We start from the raw sequence: 18,040 nt of genomic DNA, 5'->3' as shown, positions 1-18,040 counted from the left end.
TAACTCCCGGCCTAACATGCGCGCGACCTGCAGAGAACACGAGCATTGTATTCGTATTCGTCGTTGAGTATGTACTTGTCGGCATGTGCATTGCGTGCTCGTGCAACTGTGCATGGATGTCGTGTTGTGTCGTCGAAACGATTTGTGTAATTACACATTGCACGAACGGCAGTAGTCGCCCCAAATGCTTGGGATTTGTCGCTCTGACAGGCCCGGAGGTGTCGAGGAATGCTTTTCCTACCTTTCCTGTCTTACGTAAACGACGATGTACATGGTGTTGTCTAGCCGTTCATAAAAATCGTAATTACAGTTGTTTAGATTGGTATAAATTGGTAATTAACACATTATTATACGCATATGTTCAAAAATCTGTTTCCTAGCTTAGCTAGTTTTACGTTGAACTTTTCCTTTCCATATTTTTCAATTTTTACTTTGTTTATAACTTAAATTTGAACTTTGTTCATAATGTTTACCAAACTTAGGAATTATAGGTACCTATGCAAATATATTAATTGCGCAGTTACGTATTGTTTATTATGTACGTACATTGTCGGTTGCTTTGTAGGTATATTGATTTCGCTGCTTATGGAAGAAATGAGCAAAAATATACCATGAGTAGGTAATTGTTTATTGTAATAAAATAAACCAGTATGTCGTTGACCTGTTTCTTATATATTTTTCCGATCTAAATTTCATCTCGTTCAATTTGCAGATTAACACGACAGATATAAACCGATTAATGTCTCTCGATTTTTATTTTCTTTTATCATTTCGCGCACGTTTCATAACATCGTGTGAAAGCCGTTTCGGAAATTTCGCGAATCGTAAAATAATATATGCACTTTACGTCCGCTCCGCATGCCGTCGACGATCTCGCATCGCGCGCTTAAGTCCGTGCGAAGAACGAACAAGATACCGTTAGGTTATTCATAATATGCCATTCGCGATGCCGTTCATCGACGTAAAAATAAGAATGCTCTGGAATCCCGAAATGTCTTCTCGAAGTCGCTCGCAAGGCCGTACGCGCGCATTTTATAGCGCCGACGGGACATTTAATTCGTGTCTTTACTTCGCTTCACTTCCTCGATTTTTATGTATGCAGATGACCGTAAACGACCGTAAAAAATGCGAACGATCAGAGGGATAGAGTAAACCGGGCTCGATGTGATTGTGACAGGTTGGCGTATAAAATACCAATAAAATCAAAGGTATGATGAAACCGGGGCAATAAAAAGAAACCAACCCGCACCGAGAATCAAGAAAGTCACTTAAATATATTCCGATATTTAAAAACATCTATAGCGCAAAAGAATCAATTAACATATACCGATATTAATCTGAAAATATAAATATGTATGTTAATTCATATGGTAAAATTTTTAATTTTCTGGTTTCGCCTGTAGATGTAAATGTGTTCTTGCAACGCTCGACGGACTTCATTAGAATCATTAAACACCAACTCCGCACTAACTTTGTTTTATCGCAGCTGGGTAGTACCATAATACACACAAGGTGGCTAGGTGAAAGATCGCAAACTCGATACTGGCGCGCGCATCGAGTCAGATGCATGTAACAACTCTCAGTTACATTAATTTTAAGAGGCGGGCGTTTATTATAATTGCCCTAGTCTTATTAGGCCCGCTATCGGCGAAGCAATCGCGTCAAATTAACTCAAATTTGTTTGCCGCAAATAATACGCGAAAAATTAATTCGCACAAACGCCTCCGAACACAATCACAGTTACTTAAACAAATTTGCACAAATTGTTAATTCATTCCACATGGAATCATAGTGGAATCAAAGTTTATTTAAAAGTTTTTTTAGTCGTTTATTCTAACGACCGTCCAATATATTTAAGTTGTGATCATTAATAAAAGATTATTTCCAAGATTCTAGTGTATTATTATGCGGACTAGAAGACTGTTATTACTTTATGTATATTTACAGGATTTATCTTGTGCGCGCATTTTATTTATGCGTTCTTAATATGTTGGTACGCGTTCTATGTGTATGAGTAGTTAAAATATTAAACTGCAGTGCTGGCCAGCAAATATCGCGGCTGGGAGATGTATTGCGTTTAAAGTTTGTTCTAGATACACGACCGGGATAACGAATTTTCTGTTTACATAGAGAGCTAGCTGCTCACGCCATTAGGTAGATGTAGTAAGAACGAACGAAATTGATTGTTCAATTACAGGTTGGGACGATGCGAGCACAAATGCTGTGCGCCCGTTGCGCGCCCAATATGTATCGGCAATTTATCGGCCATATTATTATATTGTAAATTATAAATTCGTGTGTTCGCCGGGCAGGTATCGATGTACGCGATGCGAGGCAAGCGTGCGGCGCGCGCTTCGTGGATCAAAGAAGATTCTGAACTCATTAAATTCACCTCAGACTAATGCAATCACATTAAGTTTTACAACTTATTCATTAACTATCAACAATTCCGTCACTCACATCTACTTCCACTCATACAGCATTTCCAATCGTCACAATAAAAGAAATTAATTATTCTTAATTATTTGTTTACTACTATTACCTTCATACATTTGAGTCATATTGGGTCATATCTTTACACATAATAACTAGCAAACATAGGGGAAAGTAGCCATATTTGGACCATTTTTATATTTTTTGATTTATAGAGCCACATATAAACTGTCAATAAAAATTAAGTAGCGGAAAAGTAACTCACAAGGCTTACCAACAAAATGATATTTTTGGTTTAAGTAAAAATTATATTTATACCCCTCAAATTTCAATTTAAAAAAATTGTGTTTTTGGTCCAAATTAAGAAACCGGTTTCCTAAATTGGACCGCGCGGTTTCCTAAATTGGACCATGCTTTTTTAACGGCAATTGACACAATAGTAAATTTTAGTTTTAGCTGTAACACAAGCACATTTTGTATAAACCAAAGTGCGGCATTTCATACAGTGGATCATTTCGAAGATTTGTGCTCGTCCACAAGCTTTTCTAGGAGGTCGAAAAAATGATATACGTTTTCCCTGTAAAACTCCGGTGTCTGTCTTCGGTCCAACTTGGGCAACTTGAAGAATTTATATATAATGATCAACAACAATCTTAATATAACATAATCTCTCAAAATTAATACTGTAAATTATAGATAAATAAAGAAGCTTTCTGATGATAAAATAATAATCGGTAAAACTAACGTTTTAACGGCTTGACAGCTCTTGCACTTACGTCGTTATAATAGATTTGATAATCAATGATACACGAAGTTGTTGTCACGACGAAAGCACGCGGCAAGTTTTAACCCAAATAGTTGCATTAATTGTTTATAAATACGAGTAAAACAAGGGGCCAGTCAATTTTTGCATAAACTTCAACAGTCCGCGGATATCGTGGTGGTCCAACTTAGGCGCTGGTCCAAATTATGCTACCTTCCCCTATGTGTATCAAATGTACCTATGAAAGTACTTTCAGTTTTTGCATACGCACTCTCAAAATTCAAAACACTTTCCCCTGAACGTTTTCCAGTGGAGATTGTTTTTAGTTATGAGCAAAGTTCCTTCGTAGTTACTGATATTAAAAAAATAAATAAAAATTGTTATATTTACGTGAAACCCCGATAAAATTGTTGCTAATTAGGTGAAGTTCATTTTAGAAAATCAAACACGTAAACCATGGTTACTTCAGAGGAAAATTAGCCCGATTTGTGGATACACGATTGGTTTTTGCATGAACGTATAACTCACGACATCGATAGCTGCGTAGAATCACAGAAAATCATGTTAAGCTAGACGCTGTAACTTTGCGACTTCGCGAATCTTGCCATTGTCGAGCACGGGTCGTGGCAGTCGTGAGAGTGATAGCTGTCGAAGAGTCTCGATGCGGTGGGCATCTGAACCTATGCGCGCTGGGTCGCGACCCTCGCGGCAGTCTATCGGAACAACGTCGCCGCAATCGTCGTCGCGACGGCTATGTTGCAGTCATGCGCTGTGCTGCGTTATAAACATCGCGTTACCTATATAATACGCCGGTATAATACGCTCGCATTACGATACATTATGGCGTGTCCACGACGCAGCGCACGACACGATGCTCGCGCTGCAAATGGCGTAATCGAGATCGACAAGCATGCAGTGTAAGCGCCCCGGCCGATCGCGATTCAATCGATTCGATCTAATAACCAATCTAATGCTGCCATAATGGAATATATTGCAAAACTAGGAGTTGGTATCATCGTGTTGTGTTAAGTGAATAACAACTTTTAAAAAATTCTATCCAGACTGAAAAATTAGTTATATTCTAGTTTCATGCTAGCAAAAAAGTTTAAAAGTTAAAATTTACATCAAATTTGTTTTTTTTTTCTGTTTATCGCAGAAAAACACTTAGTGTGGCTAATTTTTCGTTCCTACTTGAATTAAATTGAATTGTCACACGTGCCCCGATTTGCATACCTATACATAGTTTAAGATTTGTATGAAGCGCTATTAATCATTAGCTTATAAGTCGGCGAAGGTTTTTATGCCTTTATAGCTTTCATCATGCATAACAAAGTAGGATGCTACTATATGTCTATTCACATTTGAACGCAGTAAACCGGTCAACAAAACGTACATCTAAGAAGTGCAGTTTATCGGGTTATTCATGACGATATAAATAAATACTGAGCAGTCCTCCACTTCTTTTGGTTTTGTTGGAATCGAAACGTCGATATATGAAAAAGCAGAAATTGTTTATGTTTGTATCAAGTTGGTTATAGACCTATATGTATAAGCGTAACGATGTTCCTCCCTACGAGAGAAGTGAGCACTAAAAGAGCACTCACGACGACTAAAAATAGTGCAAGTACAAACTTACTTGGTGTGTTCGATCATTGCGTGCAAATATATAAATATTGTTAACTTGTTGGTGGGTTGTTTATTACTTATCGGATACAAGACAGCACGTTAGAGAAACATGAGTCGTTATGCAAGTTTTAAATGTAGCGCGTAAATACATATTTACTACCTGCTTACTCTCAACCAAATTACACCAACTTTTTGCTTATTTTGGAAATATTAATTTTATATTAATTTATAAAATTACAGTATAATAATGCAATAATACGAATTAATATTAATAAAAATTATTTTTCCTTTTTAATGCTGTATGAGAACATTTAGGTAATAGGTATGTGAAATCACCAAAAAGCAAAAGTTGAACAGTCGACTGCGTGTTGAAGCAGATAATCAATTTATTTTCAGTGTGCAAATAATTCTAATTACTAGTCATGTGAGACACGCAGACTAGGCAGGCAAGTGTGCGGCGATGAGTAAATCGCGGCCGTGCATGATACGCCGCTACCAGCGGGTCTATGAATATGCAATGAACTCTTGGAGCTATTGCTATCGTCAGGCAATAACTATTAACTTCTTCGGTTTTCTTTGCTGTGCACGATACGTATATTCCCACTTGGCAAACACTAATTATCATCCGGTGTACCCCTACGAGGCGCATCCACATGCTCTTCTTCATTTAGCAATTTTCGATTATTGAATTAGTTTAAGAACATAGATTAATGTATTTTTACCCCAAAAGGTTAAATTTTTAAAAGTTTGTTTGTTCGTTGATTCCTCTAGAGATGTAGGTATGTAGGTATTTTCTTGAGGGAAATAATTGATTATACTTTCGGGAATATTATGTTGAAGTAGCACCTGTTGGGTGCCCATGCAATGGAACTCGTTTTTGTGATCAATTAAAGTAAAAAAACATAAAAAACCTACACCGAGATGTTTCTTCAGTTTGTCCTTAACAAAAATGACATTTAGAATACTATGTTGTTTTACTGCTTCTGTTGGCAGTTTTGAATATTCTTTTAATACCTACGCTTTAATGTAAATATGGGTTTAGATATCTACTCCTTGTTTTCGCGCAGTCAGTTAATTTATATCTTGTTAGAGAAAAAGTTAAACGGAAACCGGAAAGAAGAAACCACAGATAGGTACTGAATTTCTGTAAGGTCGTCATGGTATTGTATTCTAACCAAAGTTTAAATGCTCTTAGGCGCATGTGATTAATGTTATTGGTGGAAAGTGTGGAAGCACATAGCAACCTCGGCTGTCGTCCATTATAAATAATTTCTTCCTCTGGCATACGCATTTAGCGCCTTAATGTTATTTTGCACATTGTTTGCATCCGAGCGGGTTTCAACAACGAATTAATTTTCTTGTTAACCTAATCTATTGTAATTTAAATTAGAAAAATTTAACGCTTTAATGTTCATCTTTGCAGTTGTATCGAAGGTAAATGAATGTTAAATTGCCGTGAGGGATACAATTTTATTATTTTTAAACTTTTCGCTGCATACTTGAGTTGTTTATCAGCGTGTTGCTTTCGTGTTTCGCATCTTGTCTGCGTTCGCGGGGAATGCTACCGGATGACCACGGCGTCCAATGAATTATTGCGCTTGCTTCCTTTTATGCGGCAAGCAAGTGAAATCAACCTGCGCACGTATTTAACATTAACTTATTTTTCCTAAGATTAGAAAATGTAAATCATCCACTTTGCGCAACTTTGCCTTTGCGTCATGCGGCTTGGCTCTTGCCGCTTTTAATTTATGTGTTCGGATAAATCAGCGCTTCAGAGTTCTTGGTTGTAATTTAGTTGCAAAATGTTGCAGACGTTTTGGATGTTACGAATGTATTCTAGTATCAATTCATTCATAACGAGTTTAAGTCTTTTTTTTCAAAGACTGGAACATGATTCTGTAAGAATATAGGTATTTCCGCAATGCAAAAAATACCAATTCCTTAAATAAAAAGGAATAACTAATTTAGCTTTCAGAATTTTGATAAAAACTGGACTTCAAGTGTACAAGTAAAAAAGTTATTAAAATCTTTTAAATGACTTCAAATCTTGAATAGTTCTACCTTCTGGGCTCATGATAATTGAGAAGAAAATAGCCAGAGAATCTTTGACATATTTATATCTATTTGCAATAAATTGCCAGCCCAGGGAAGTGGCCATTACTTGTTCGACTTTTTGTCTTGCTATGGTGAGCGAGCGCTTTAAAGTTCTTCGGCTATCTTTACTACCACAACGATTCTCCGCTCCGCTGACTTTCGACGCATATTTTGTTTAATAAACTTTATTTAAGGCACGTAATAACAGTGATTGACGTTATCAAATGTGTGCGCTCAAACAAGATATACGAGAGATGAGAAAGATGAGTAAACGGGTAAACGAGGCAAGCACATGATAAAAATCCAAAACGCATGCGAGACGGCAAAAGCGTATTGGAATAATGTAAAATACGCGTGTCGATCGCAAGAGCCACGTGTGTAATAGGCGCGTTTTAATGGCATAATTTATTTCCTACAACCGCGTAAAAGATATGCGCATTGAGTCATTATCGATGTTTGGGTGCAACGTTATTCAAATTTACAGCTGCCGAGAAATAGATCTTAGTAGATTTCTGCTTAGTGATCTGATCTACAAGTCGACTAATTCTATGCATTTGAAGCTTAACACAAAATTGCCAAATCACCTTACTGTGAATTCAAAAAGAAAAATTACTTGTATAGTGGTGCATTTTGTCAATAAAAAGTTTAAGGTAGGTACCCAAATTGATTGAAGGTGGTTATATAGCAGATACCGACTATTTTTTTTTACCCAACTTGCTCCGTAATAAGACGAGATAAAGCATTTTTGCTCCCATTTGAGTTATGTCCGTTTGATTAGCAATGCAGGCAGACACTGATTGCACCACAAGAAGTTTTATTAAATGTCGTGTTCCTGATGATAACCTTCGCGACCTGTCGTTAAGATTACATACGTTCATATAGAATGAGTAACGCTCGTCGCCTCCAGATACTGCTTTCGTCTCCGACCCTGAACTAACATGTGCTTATGGTTTTATTTTTCAGCAGCAGCACGAACAGTATCTTGGCCCGGCGTACGACCCATCCCGCGATCTATCGCCCAACCTGCCGTCGTGCGACTCGTCCATGGGGGACGCGGAGCCGAGCATCTCATCGTTGAGCGGCAGCGGCAGCTCGTGCAGCACCCCGTCTAACAACAATCACTTGGCAAGCTCGTGCGGCTCTGATACTTGCCGGCCCCCGGAAGTGTGCACACCTCATAGCAATTTCGAGCATCACATACCGAAGCTAGAGCCGCTACAAACGCCACCCTCGCCGCCGCTGCATCACACAAACGGCGATCCGACTGTTTGCGCTGGCTGTGGTATGCGAATTGCTGATCGCTTCTACCTGCAGGCGGTCGACAGGCGGTGGCACGCCGCCTGCCTACAGTGCTGCCAATGTCGCAATCCACTAGACGGTGAGGTTACCTGCTTCTCACGGGACGGCAATATATACTGCAAGAAGGATTACTACCGGTATGTTACTGGATCTATTTTATATACTACCATTCTTTCGATGTATTTAGCGGAGTACACATGCGTAGTAGCACAAATATTCAATGCGTATGCGTCCAATAGAAATTTTACATACACGCGACTAGCTTGTCCATCATGGGGGTCTCTTCAACCCGCATGATTTATGATAGGCCCATTATGTTCCAGTCTAAACATATTTCCTTAAAAGGGGGCTTGGCGCGATGGGGTTCCGTCAATGCTCGACGGGTTGGCGAAGCATGTCATGGGACAGCAAAATCATCGCCATCGCGCCACAGTTGTCAATATACCTCACACAGACGATGCGGCGCTTCGGTGCGTATCTATCTGCGCTCGCGCCGCGCTGATATCTATTGTGTGCTGACATGAAAATTCGAGCGGCGGCAATTTATTCGGCGGGACGATAAGTCGCAGCCGCGCTCTCGGCCGGAGGTAAATGGCCAAGTCGTGACCATTAAAACAGCGTTCGGTCGGTTGGTTAATGCATCGCGTACGGTCGCATCGTAGAAATCGATGTTGTTAATTGATTCGCTTTTGCAATCGCTTCAGCGCTGAGACGTCGGGCGACAGTTCCTCAAAGGAGTTGAGTTTGTTATGCACTGAATAATTGATATCGGATTATTTTTCAAGTTGACAAATGGATTTAGGTTTGTGAAAATTTACAAGTACCGTCAAACAGTTTTTATGCCATAATTGAAAACGCCTGTGTGCTTGCATAAGTATCTTTTATTTGTGTTCTTCTCCTGATTAAGATAGGAAATTTTGGGCTCGCGACCTAAATTATAGAAATGGATCGGAAGAAGAAAACATGTCTCAAGCCGAAAAAAATAAACGTGAATTGCTGTCAGAATGCGGACCACCGTTATATTAAATTCGTGATTAATACCTGCGAGAAGCGAACAGGTTGACGTCTTTTCACGGTTTTGCTGGTTTCCCCTTTTTATCTTCGTGAGCATACAAGAAGTTGGCTCAGCACGTCCGCAAGTGTCGTAGCTTAACGATTCGTTTCTTTGTAGTATTTTTAATCTATGGATTGCTTTTTCTTTATTTCTTTGCTGTGCTGTAGTCTTGTTGAAGTCCTCAAGCCTCGTTGAGATCTTTTCGAGCACCGTTCAACTCATGCACCCGATTGTAGCCTCATTGTGTATGGACCAGACTCAGAGAAGTCGTACATTCTTTGGCGTACTGCGCATACCGATTCCATCGACATTTTCATATAATAATTCCTCTCTCGCACTAGATGTGTATATGTAAACGAATGATAAAAGCGGTAATGAAACCCAGTAGCAAACGAGAATGACATTTGAGCATTAATAAAGCATGTCGCATTATTAATCCTGTGGGCCAAAACGTTTAGAGCATATGCTTGGGCTATGAAAAAAATTATGTGATTTACTGCAGTTTGCTGACAAATATAAATAAATACAGATTGAAACCAACCGACGTTTGCAGTTGGCACTGAGAATTGGCGTAATTCCTAGCATATTAAACTAATTACTCGGGTCATCTTATACTAATAGATATATACCTACCTACATGCACTTGAAGGCTGTTTCTTGTTAGTTTGATTTTCGGATTCAATAAAATGTGATTTGCGTTTCGCAGTAGGTACACAACTAGTTGATACATGTGATAGCGGGAATTTATGAATGGCAATGGGACGATCTGAAAACACATATGTAGCACGCAAACACGGCGGATGGCTCGTTCAGTAGCCAAGGCAGTATGGCGCGCCAACCCGATCACCGATGACGATTTCCGCGAACCGATCGTCCGGTCGTTCCGGCCAATATAATGGTGGAGGAGTGACCACACACAAGGCGACGGTGCGACCCCGATACCCAAAGTGCACACTCGGAAATCTGATCGGATAATAGCTCTTCGTTTGCTCGGTGTCTAGTTGGAGAGTCGTGGTCTTGTCATATTATCAGTGAGCGCTTAATGCTCATGGATATCAAGGAATTTATATTTTGTGCCAAACGAATGGCCGAAACAACACAAATGCTTAAATACACATGAATATGCAATTATTTATAATGAGTTAAGTATAATATTATTTTTTGCATTTACTTGTTATATATTGTCGAAAATGCATTCTACCTATGCATTCTGGTTCTCTGGGGGTTCTTAGTTGTGATTTTCTTCTTCAGCCGTGACGCGACCGCATGTAATCCAGCTAAAAAAGCAGCACATGTCTGTGCCCTATATCAGATAGGTGTTAAGGATTGCAGTGTTCGCATTCAAACACTACTTGAAACCTACCTTTGGACGTAATTCTGGCAATCACTCGACGATCCCTTACCGACTTGCTCCTCGCACTTATTGTCTTTGGCTTGTGCATGCACATGAGGATGGTCTGGCAAGTTAAACACAGGCGGACCACGGATGCATATCACACTAACTTGTTTGTGTGACGCATGAAGCACAAAAAGTACAGAAGTAGAAAAAAATGACGGAGTGAAAAAAACGGAGCGTGATAATCTTATCCATTTCCTGAGCGGGCCACTGTCGTAGTACTCGCATAGTAGACACGCGAACTCAACTCATAATACCGATGCATGATACTCGTATAACATTTTAGCTTTTTTTTAGTCATGTTTTTCAGCTGTTGCGTGCAGGACACCTGTGTTTCCACGCAATCGAAAACAAAAATTGCGTAAAATATTAGCCAACAAGAAAACACTTCAGTTAGATTTCTAATGAAAATATGATAAGAGCAATTGAAACAAGAGCAATTATTTGCCTCTTGTAGGTATTTCAGGTACAATAGGCAGACAATCGCTGGGCTTATACCTATCTCATGATGTAGGATTAATTTTTGAAGCCACAAATGCTGCTAATATTGCAAATTTTTCGACTGGTATTCGTTTTAGCTGCTTCATTTGTTAGATTAATTTTGTTTCGTGGAGCAAGCGTGGGATCGCCTGCGACCGGCAGGGCGGACAAATGAAAGTTAAACGAGCATTAAACGAACGAACGCGCAGGTTGGATCACTACAACGTTAATAATTTTCAATCATCGGCCATTGTGATTTATGTTGTTTGCACCTTCAGCCATTTATTCGTGTTCGCATGGCTTCAAATTGATTAGAAACATTGGCAAGCTCGCTGGTGTACGTACGAGCTAAATAAAGTGCATCATAAAAAGCGAAAGCAAATGAGAGTCGGCGTAAACGAATCGTTAAAGTGGAAGAAATAAATAATCATTTTTGCGTCTCTCCTTCACCTACACCGGTGTATAGTACAGGTATACGCTACGCAGTGGAAAATAAGAAAATGATTAATTTCTTAATATAACGCTGGTGCCCGTTTCCTCTATAAAATAATTGATTTTTGCAATTTCGCGCTGAATTAATTTAAATCACGATCATCCGTCATCTATTTCCAAGGCATTTGTTGTTGTTGCTGGTTTTCTTTGTGTTAGTATTACTATTCCAGCGTCCCTGAGTGTCTCACTTCAATGGAGATAAAAATAATAAATTGCTATCGATTTTAATCATGCAATGTTATAAATTAACTTCGATTTTATGTATATTTGCAACTTAACTAGAATGTTGTGCGCGTAGTAAGAAGCATGAAGCGTTATTTTTGCATGTATAATGATGCAGAACGAAAAAGTAAATATATTTAAAACATGTACCTACGTAAATTATGTGCGAGTGAAGTAATAAAGATAAAATATGCTTGAACCGCGTCTGCAAAAATTTTGAAATTCTTCCTGGAAGCATATTTTCAAAGATTTAAGTTTGCGGAAATGTGCAATAATTACGAAATGGTTATGTAATTTGTTATCATTTATAAACAAATTATTTTTTCTTTATTTTTTAAATAGAAGAAAAAAGTTGGAAGGTGTAATAAACATACTTATTTATTGATTTGGTTCTTTATCTTTGCTCAAAGTTAACCAGATGTTATAAGGTATAATGTGTGAGTGTTAATGTATCTTTGAAATACATTTATATACATGTTATGCATAACATAATAACTTAGGACCCTTCGTTTTTTCTTATTTTTATAAAACGATTAGAGTCAGGTGCACCGAAGAACCCGTCAGCCACAAACAAAACTTCATAAAACCGGATGACTTAAAAAACCTCTACACATACTGAATTGAAAAAGACTTCACGCATAATATAACTGTTGCACTTTAAAAGCATCTAATATCTTAATCCATATAGACCTCAGAGCCGGAATAATTACGTGCCCTTGACGTTGACCAGTGTGTCAGGAGAACGGCGAGTTCATCTTGGTTTCTTCAGGCTTGTGAAAACACTATACGTGTTGCATCTCACCGGATTAGCAAAAAATTTATTTATTTCAGTTGTTTATGTTCAGCATTAGCTGCACAAAGCTGCATTGCACATGCGAAATTATACATTTTTATTTAAATTGTATCATGGTGTACTAACAAAAACAACGATTTAAATAAATCGGCTGTATTTAAAGCGAGTTTAAATTAGACGGCGTTTAATTTTAAAGAATCTTAGATTAAATCAGTTTACTTGAGTTTTCATAGCGAGTTTTATTTCGAGGTTATGTACTCGCAGAATTGGCTGATGAGGTTATGTGTGTCTTGTAGGCACACATCTTGTATTAAGGTCAGATATGCGAATGCTAATACAAGCATCACAATTATTTATTGATCTGATAAGTGCCCGACGCGACGGATATTTGACGATAGATCGACTTCTCATTCACGATATGCGATGCAAAAGATACTGAGATGAACGAATCAGAATGACACTCATCAAACAGAGATCCGTGGCGCTGACACACCACAGTGCAGTAATGTGGCTACTGATCTGGAAAGTAATTGCCGGTCTCGTTGGAATATCAAATCTAGGAAGAACCTGATACCAGTTCGGTGCAAGTAAGCATCAAATATATTTGAATAAATGTGTTTCATTTGCATTTAGAGTAAATTTCTGCCTGTAGATGTGGACACAGCAATGTGTCGCATGTACGTCATACCACTCTCTATCTTCGATATAGGATTTCTCATCTTGAGTCTGTAGCTCCACATGACTAATACCTATCTTCATCTTCATCGCAATTTTTCTTATCAAGTGAGGCCGTGGTGTCTTGGAATAGGTACATCAATGCCAAGTACACAAAGTCAGGCGCAGTCTGCAGGTTACAGGCCCAGTCTGCAGGTTACAGCTTAAGCCTTGCAGTAACAACTAAACATGGAACCTGTATCTTTAGTGAATACTTCACCGTAATGTGGGGATTACTAACAAGGGCGGAAACTGCTGTACGGATGAATTAGCTTGCATCTCACAATCAATTCTAGTTTGATCGTAGTATAACACACAAAAAAAATATGTTGACATAATGTAGGGGAGAGTAGGGGAGTCAGCGGGTAATGGGAGTCACCCATATATCCACGAAACAATAGTTACGAGTACCGCGTAAACGGCGTTCCTACCTCCGTTCTGGCCCCCCAGTGCCACCCCCAAAAAATCATGCAAATCGGTGCGTGTATCATTGAGATACGCCAATATTTTATTTTTGAGCTCCGCTGATCTAATTTTACGTCCACGCAAATTAGAAGATAAGTGTCGAATATCTTGCAATATTCGAATGAAACTTTTATATAATCTTAGTTAAACATTCAAAATCGTGATGTGCAGTTCAGATTACATTAATGTTTTGAAAAAATATTTTTTTTGTTTTTTTTTCACAATAGTGCAATGGTGGGCAATGGGAGTCATGCGACTCCCAATGGACGTTTTTGTCTTTAGTCCGCTCTAAATGGCCTATAAAAAGCAATGTGACTTATTTTTCAATAGCCTTCATGCAGAAACGATACTGCAGGAAAGTAACAAAACTTATGATTCCTATATTGGCACTGATGACTTATGCCAGGGCGATGGATGAAGATTTGGAAAACTGATGTCTAATGTGCAACGATTTAAAAAAAAAAACAATTAAATGTGGTTCATAGCACTTCATTTGGGCTATGGGCTCATGTGAAATGCACTGGGTGGGACTTAGTGGAATATTACGTCTGCGATATCTGCTAGATTTCGTTTGATACCGATTGTCCCCAGGGTGACCACCATTACCCGCATGTCGGTGTAATGGGAGACAAATCTGTTTTTTTTTTAAACTTTAATAATATCCAAAATTGATTGTCAAAGTGACTGAAAATTATTTCAAATAATAGGTATTTAAGTAAACAATGCTTATAAGCGATTGCAATAAGTATTTTGTTTATAATTTAAATTATATTTGAGTTCTCCCTTAAGTGACCCCTATTACCCTCTTTTACCCTACCTAAATTTCATGTATCAAAGTTTATCACATAAATATTGCTTAATATTTGCTTAATTTTGAGAGGGAAATTGCAGTGATACAATAGTATGAAAAAAGTGCCTTTGACGAAAATCATGTAGTACACAATCTATTGCTCAATTGAAGTCGTGTCCAAATGCAACAATACTGGTTCCATACAAACAAGGAAGGCGGTCGATACACATTCATAATAACAAGACGCCGAAGATTGCATTCTAGTCGACATGCGCGGCAATTTTCATATTCTGAGAAAACGTTCTCATGCACCGAAGACGGAAATTGTCGCTGAGCAAAAGTAAATTGTGAGTCGATAATTTACCATTCATTCCAAACTCTGTTCTAGTTCCCTTATTGTACTCACGATAGGAAATATATCCCGTAGAAGGTGTAGCACGAACCTAAATATCAGGGTAAAAACAACTAAGCAGCTTCGGACGAATGACAAAAAATAGAAAAATTATATTGGTAGCAGATACATAATTTCCAATGTCACGCAAAGTCACAGCGCACCAACTGCATCCGGCCCTGAAGCAATAACAAGCGGTTGTGATGTTGTGTTTGCGCTTGTGTAAGACGGTCTCAATTTCGTTAATTTTTTTCTTAAGAAACGCGATCGTAAAACAAAATATCATCGTAACAAAATCGTAAAACCCTTCCACAACACCACTGCCTATCTTTTATTTTGGTTTCAAGTAAAATTGGGAATAATCAGTTTGCTGTTATTAAATCCAGGTTAGGTTAGGTTAAGTTAGGTTATTTAATGCCAATCATCTATACAATCTAAAAATCATCTACGCAATTGCTGTGTTTAGCAAGCGTTATTTTTAAATTTCATAAAAATTACAATACGGAACAGTATACTTCCGCAATAGTTTGCATGTTAAAGCACGAACTTCTGCTGCACAGAGATGTACATTCAGCTGCTTTATTGTCAAGCAAAGAGTGAGTCATGGTCAATCATTTTAATAAAGTTTAAGAAATAAAATAATATATTTTTTCTATTTCCATCTATAAAGCGACAGTTTTTAGACACGAATGTGGTACCTTAAACACAGACGGCCAATGAGTAAAGTACTTTATACTCAGGCTTTATTCACAGGGCGGAGCTTGCGCTTGCGCATTTGCCTACAGTGCAGCATAAGACCATATGAAATGCCATGCGCCACCAGTCAAACAAGTCAAAGCAGGCGCTGCTGTTGCTCGTGGCAACGTGGCACGGCATTTATAACCTAACATTTTTTAGGATTGTGCGAGCGAATTTTGAAGAATTGAAAATTCAAATACAAAAACCCCAACGTAGAAGTAGACCGAAAGGAGAAAAATAGCGTAAGAATCACGTGGCTAAACCATGTTAAACACTCGATTGATTAAACGTTTGTTACGCTCATTCTCAGTCAATCTCGTGAATAAAACACTCCTTAGCCATTTGATACTAAATGTACCATAAAATGTACGTTAAAGGAACATTGTACACACAAATATAATAAGAATTCCCGTCACAGTTGTTCACAGAATATATAAAAGTTGGTTATTACTGATTAACAAAAATTATATTCTGTGATTGTACTTGACGATCGTATTGGCGTCATAATAGTGCTTATAGTATTTGTGCCAGCGTGTCTGTCTCTTTTTGTTTACTTAATACCAACGGGGTAATTTTATAAATTCGAGACAAGCATTTTTCGCAAACCAGCATTCTTGTCGTTATGAGAATTTATTAAAATAATATTTAATACCCGCCACAATTTGTGAGCTGATCATCTTCAAAGTCTTCTGTAATAAAAGTATTATGTTTGTTCACCCCCCAGCGTGAGCACAGAAGAAGAACCTTGGATTCGAGCCTTCGCTCAAACTCTTTCCTGTCTCGACTTACAATCGCCGCCAACATCTTGTTTAATTTATTTATATTCCCGTTAGTGCAGTGATTACCCATAAAGAGGCGCGCGTATTATTGCAATGAAATACAATATAATTGAATTTTACGGAACGCGAATTTTCTGTCGAACCTGTACTAAGCACAGTTAATATGTATCGAATATCACATATAATTCGTTTTAGATGCATTTATAGATTAACTCAGTTGTGTTGTGCACTGCTGTCAAGCAATGCACGTGAAGCAAGCGAGAGGAGGATGGCCATAATGAAACTGGCGGAAATAATGCGGTGTCAGTCACAAATCACGTTGGTTAGTTCCGGTGCTGGAGCTGCGCGCCCGGCACGAAGAAGAAAAGTACACGAAGCGCCGACCCGGAGCGACACCGACACCTCGGCTTCATTTGACACGCTTATTTAACTCCGGTGTCAAATATCCTCTAGCGCCTTTATAGCACTCGTGGTAACGCAAGCGCATTCGGGCACGCACGAAAAATATACTCGCACGGCCCAAAAAATATGATAAATACGCGCCGATTAGGATCAAGTGTATAAATGCACACATCACGTACGCATCAAGGTACCCACGAGCCTGAATATCACTCCGGATGACCACATAAATTAATGCAAGTGCCTTTACGCGATGGACGGCGTTTTAAGTACCCGCTGGTTGATATTTTTTGCATTTGCATAATTTTGTTTTTTTTTTATAGTGCATGAAAGTACTGGACAAGCAATGTTATTTTCGGTATGACGTGCGTGCGTGTGTCTTTGGCTTATCGCTCTGAGGAGATCTTTCTATTCGGTTGCTTCGTACACGAAAATTGTTTTATTTTTTTTTCTTCAACTTTTTGCCGTAAGTGTATACTTTGCAACAGGTAGGTAACACTAACAGGTGCGGCACAGCGTCTCTGGCTGTATTATTAAATACAATAAATTATGAAATTAAGAAAGAGAATGAAAACGTTTGTAAATTCAGGGCCGTTTTATAAAGCCGACGTGTATAAATTTATTTCACATTTACATCGGATGTACTCATACTTGACAGGAATTTCTCTTCGTTTTTGCACTTTGCGTAATAATCCCACCGATATTTGATGCATATGTGACATTGGCAAGCTTAAACACAGGCGTTAAAAATATATATTGAAATCATATTCGTTTGAAATTTTTGAATATACTTACTTATAGTGAGCAAGTAGATATAGCACTTGACGTACCACATGTTGCTATAATCCTTGGTTATGTATAAGTGCACGCATTAGAATGCATCAGAACATAAAGTGTGTGTTTAAGTTATTCATGAATCGATGTCACCTTTGGTATAATCTATGCAAATTTTATATGGATTTTCAAGTAATACAAGCTAATGCAGATCGAAGCACACAACTTCAACCCATCCATGCTTCTCATACAGTTTGAGTTTCCATTACACTTTCACAAGGCGACAGGCGAATGGCGTGGATATTCTGAACTAGTTTCTGGACGTCCTCACACGTTTA

At 38.3% G+C, this 18,040-nt stretch overlaps 1 protein-coding gene across 2 annotated transcripts in view; it reads left to right on the top strand.

Annotated features, from left to right (window-relative positions):
* The window catches only part of LOC135793922 (protein apterous-like), a 46,034-nt gene that overhangs the window by 8,489 nt on the left and 19,505 nt on the right, over positions 1-18,040 (top strand). Inside the window, exon 2 of one of the 2 annotated variants that reach the window (XM_065305049.1) lies at positions 7,883-8,352. In XM_065305049.1, coding sequence (XP_065161121.1) covers positions 7,883-8,352 — 470 coding nt within the window. Of the gene's footprint in view, positions 1-7,879; positions 8,353-18,040 lie in introns of both variants that reach the window. The other variant, XM_065305048.1, reaches the window with a different exon arrangement.

The sequence above is a fragment of the Atheta coriaria genome, unplaced genomic scaffold (assembly GCF_025399875.1).
Source record: "Atheta coriaria isolate IRGN ID8LTWV9N9 unplaced genomic scaffold, Caltech_Dcor_3.1 hic_scaffold_6_pilon, whole genome shotgun sequence".
NCBI classification, from domain to species: Eukaryota; Metazoa; Arthropoda; class Insecta; order Coleoptera; family Staphylinidae; genus Dalotia; species Dalotia coriaria.
Note: the sequence above shows the minus strand (reverse complement) of the source record. Positions and strands in the feature narration are given on the sequence as shown.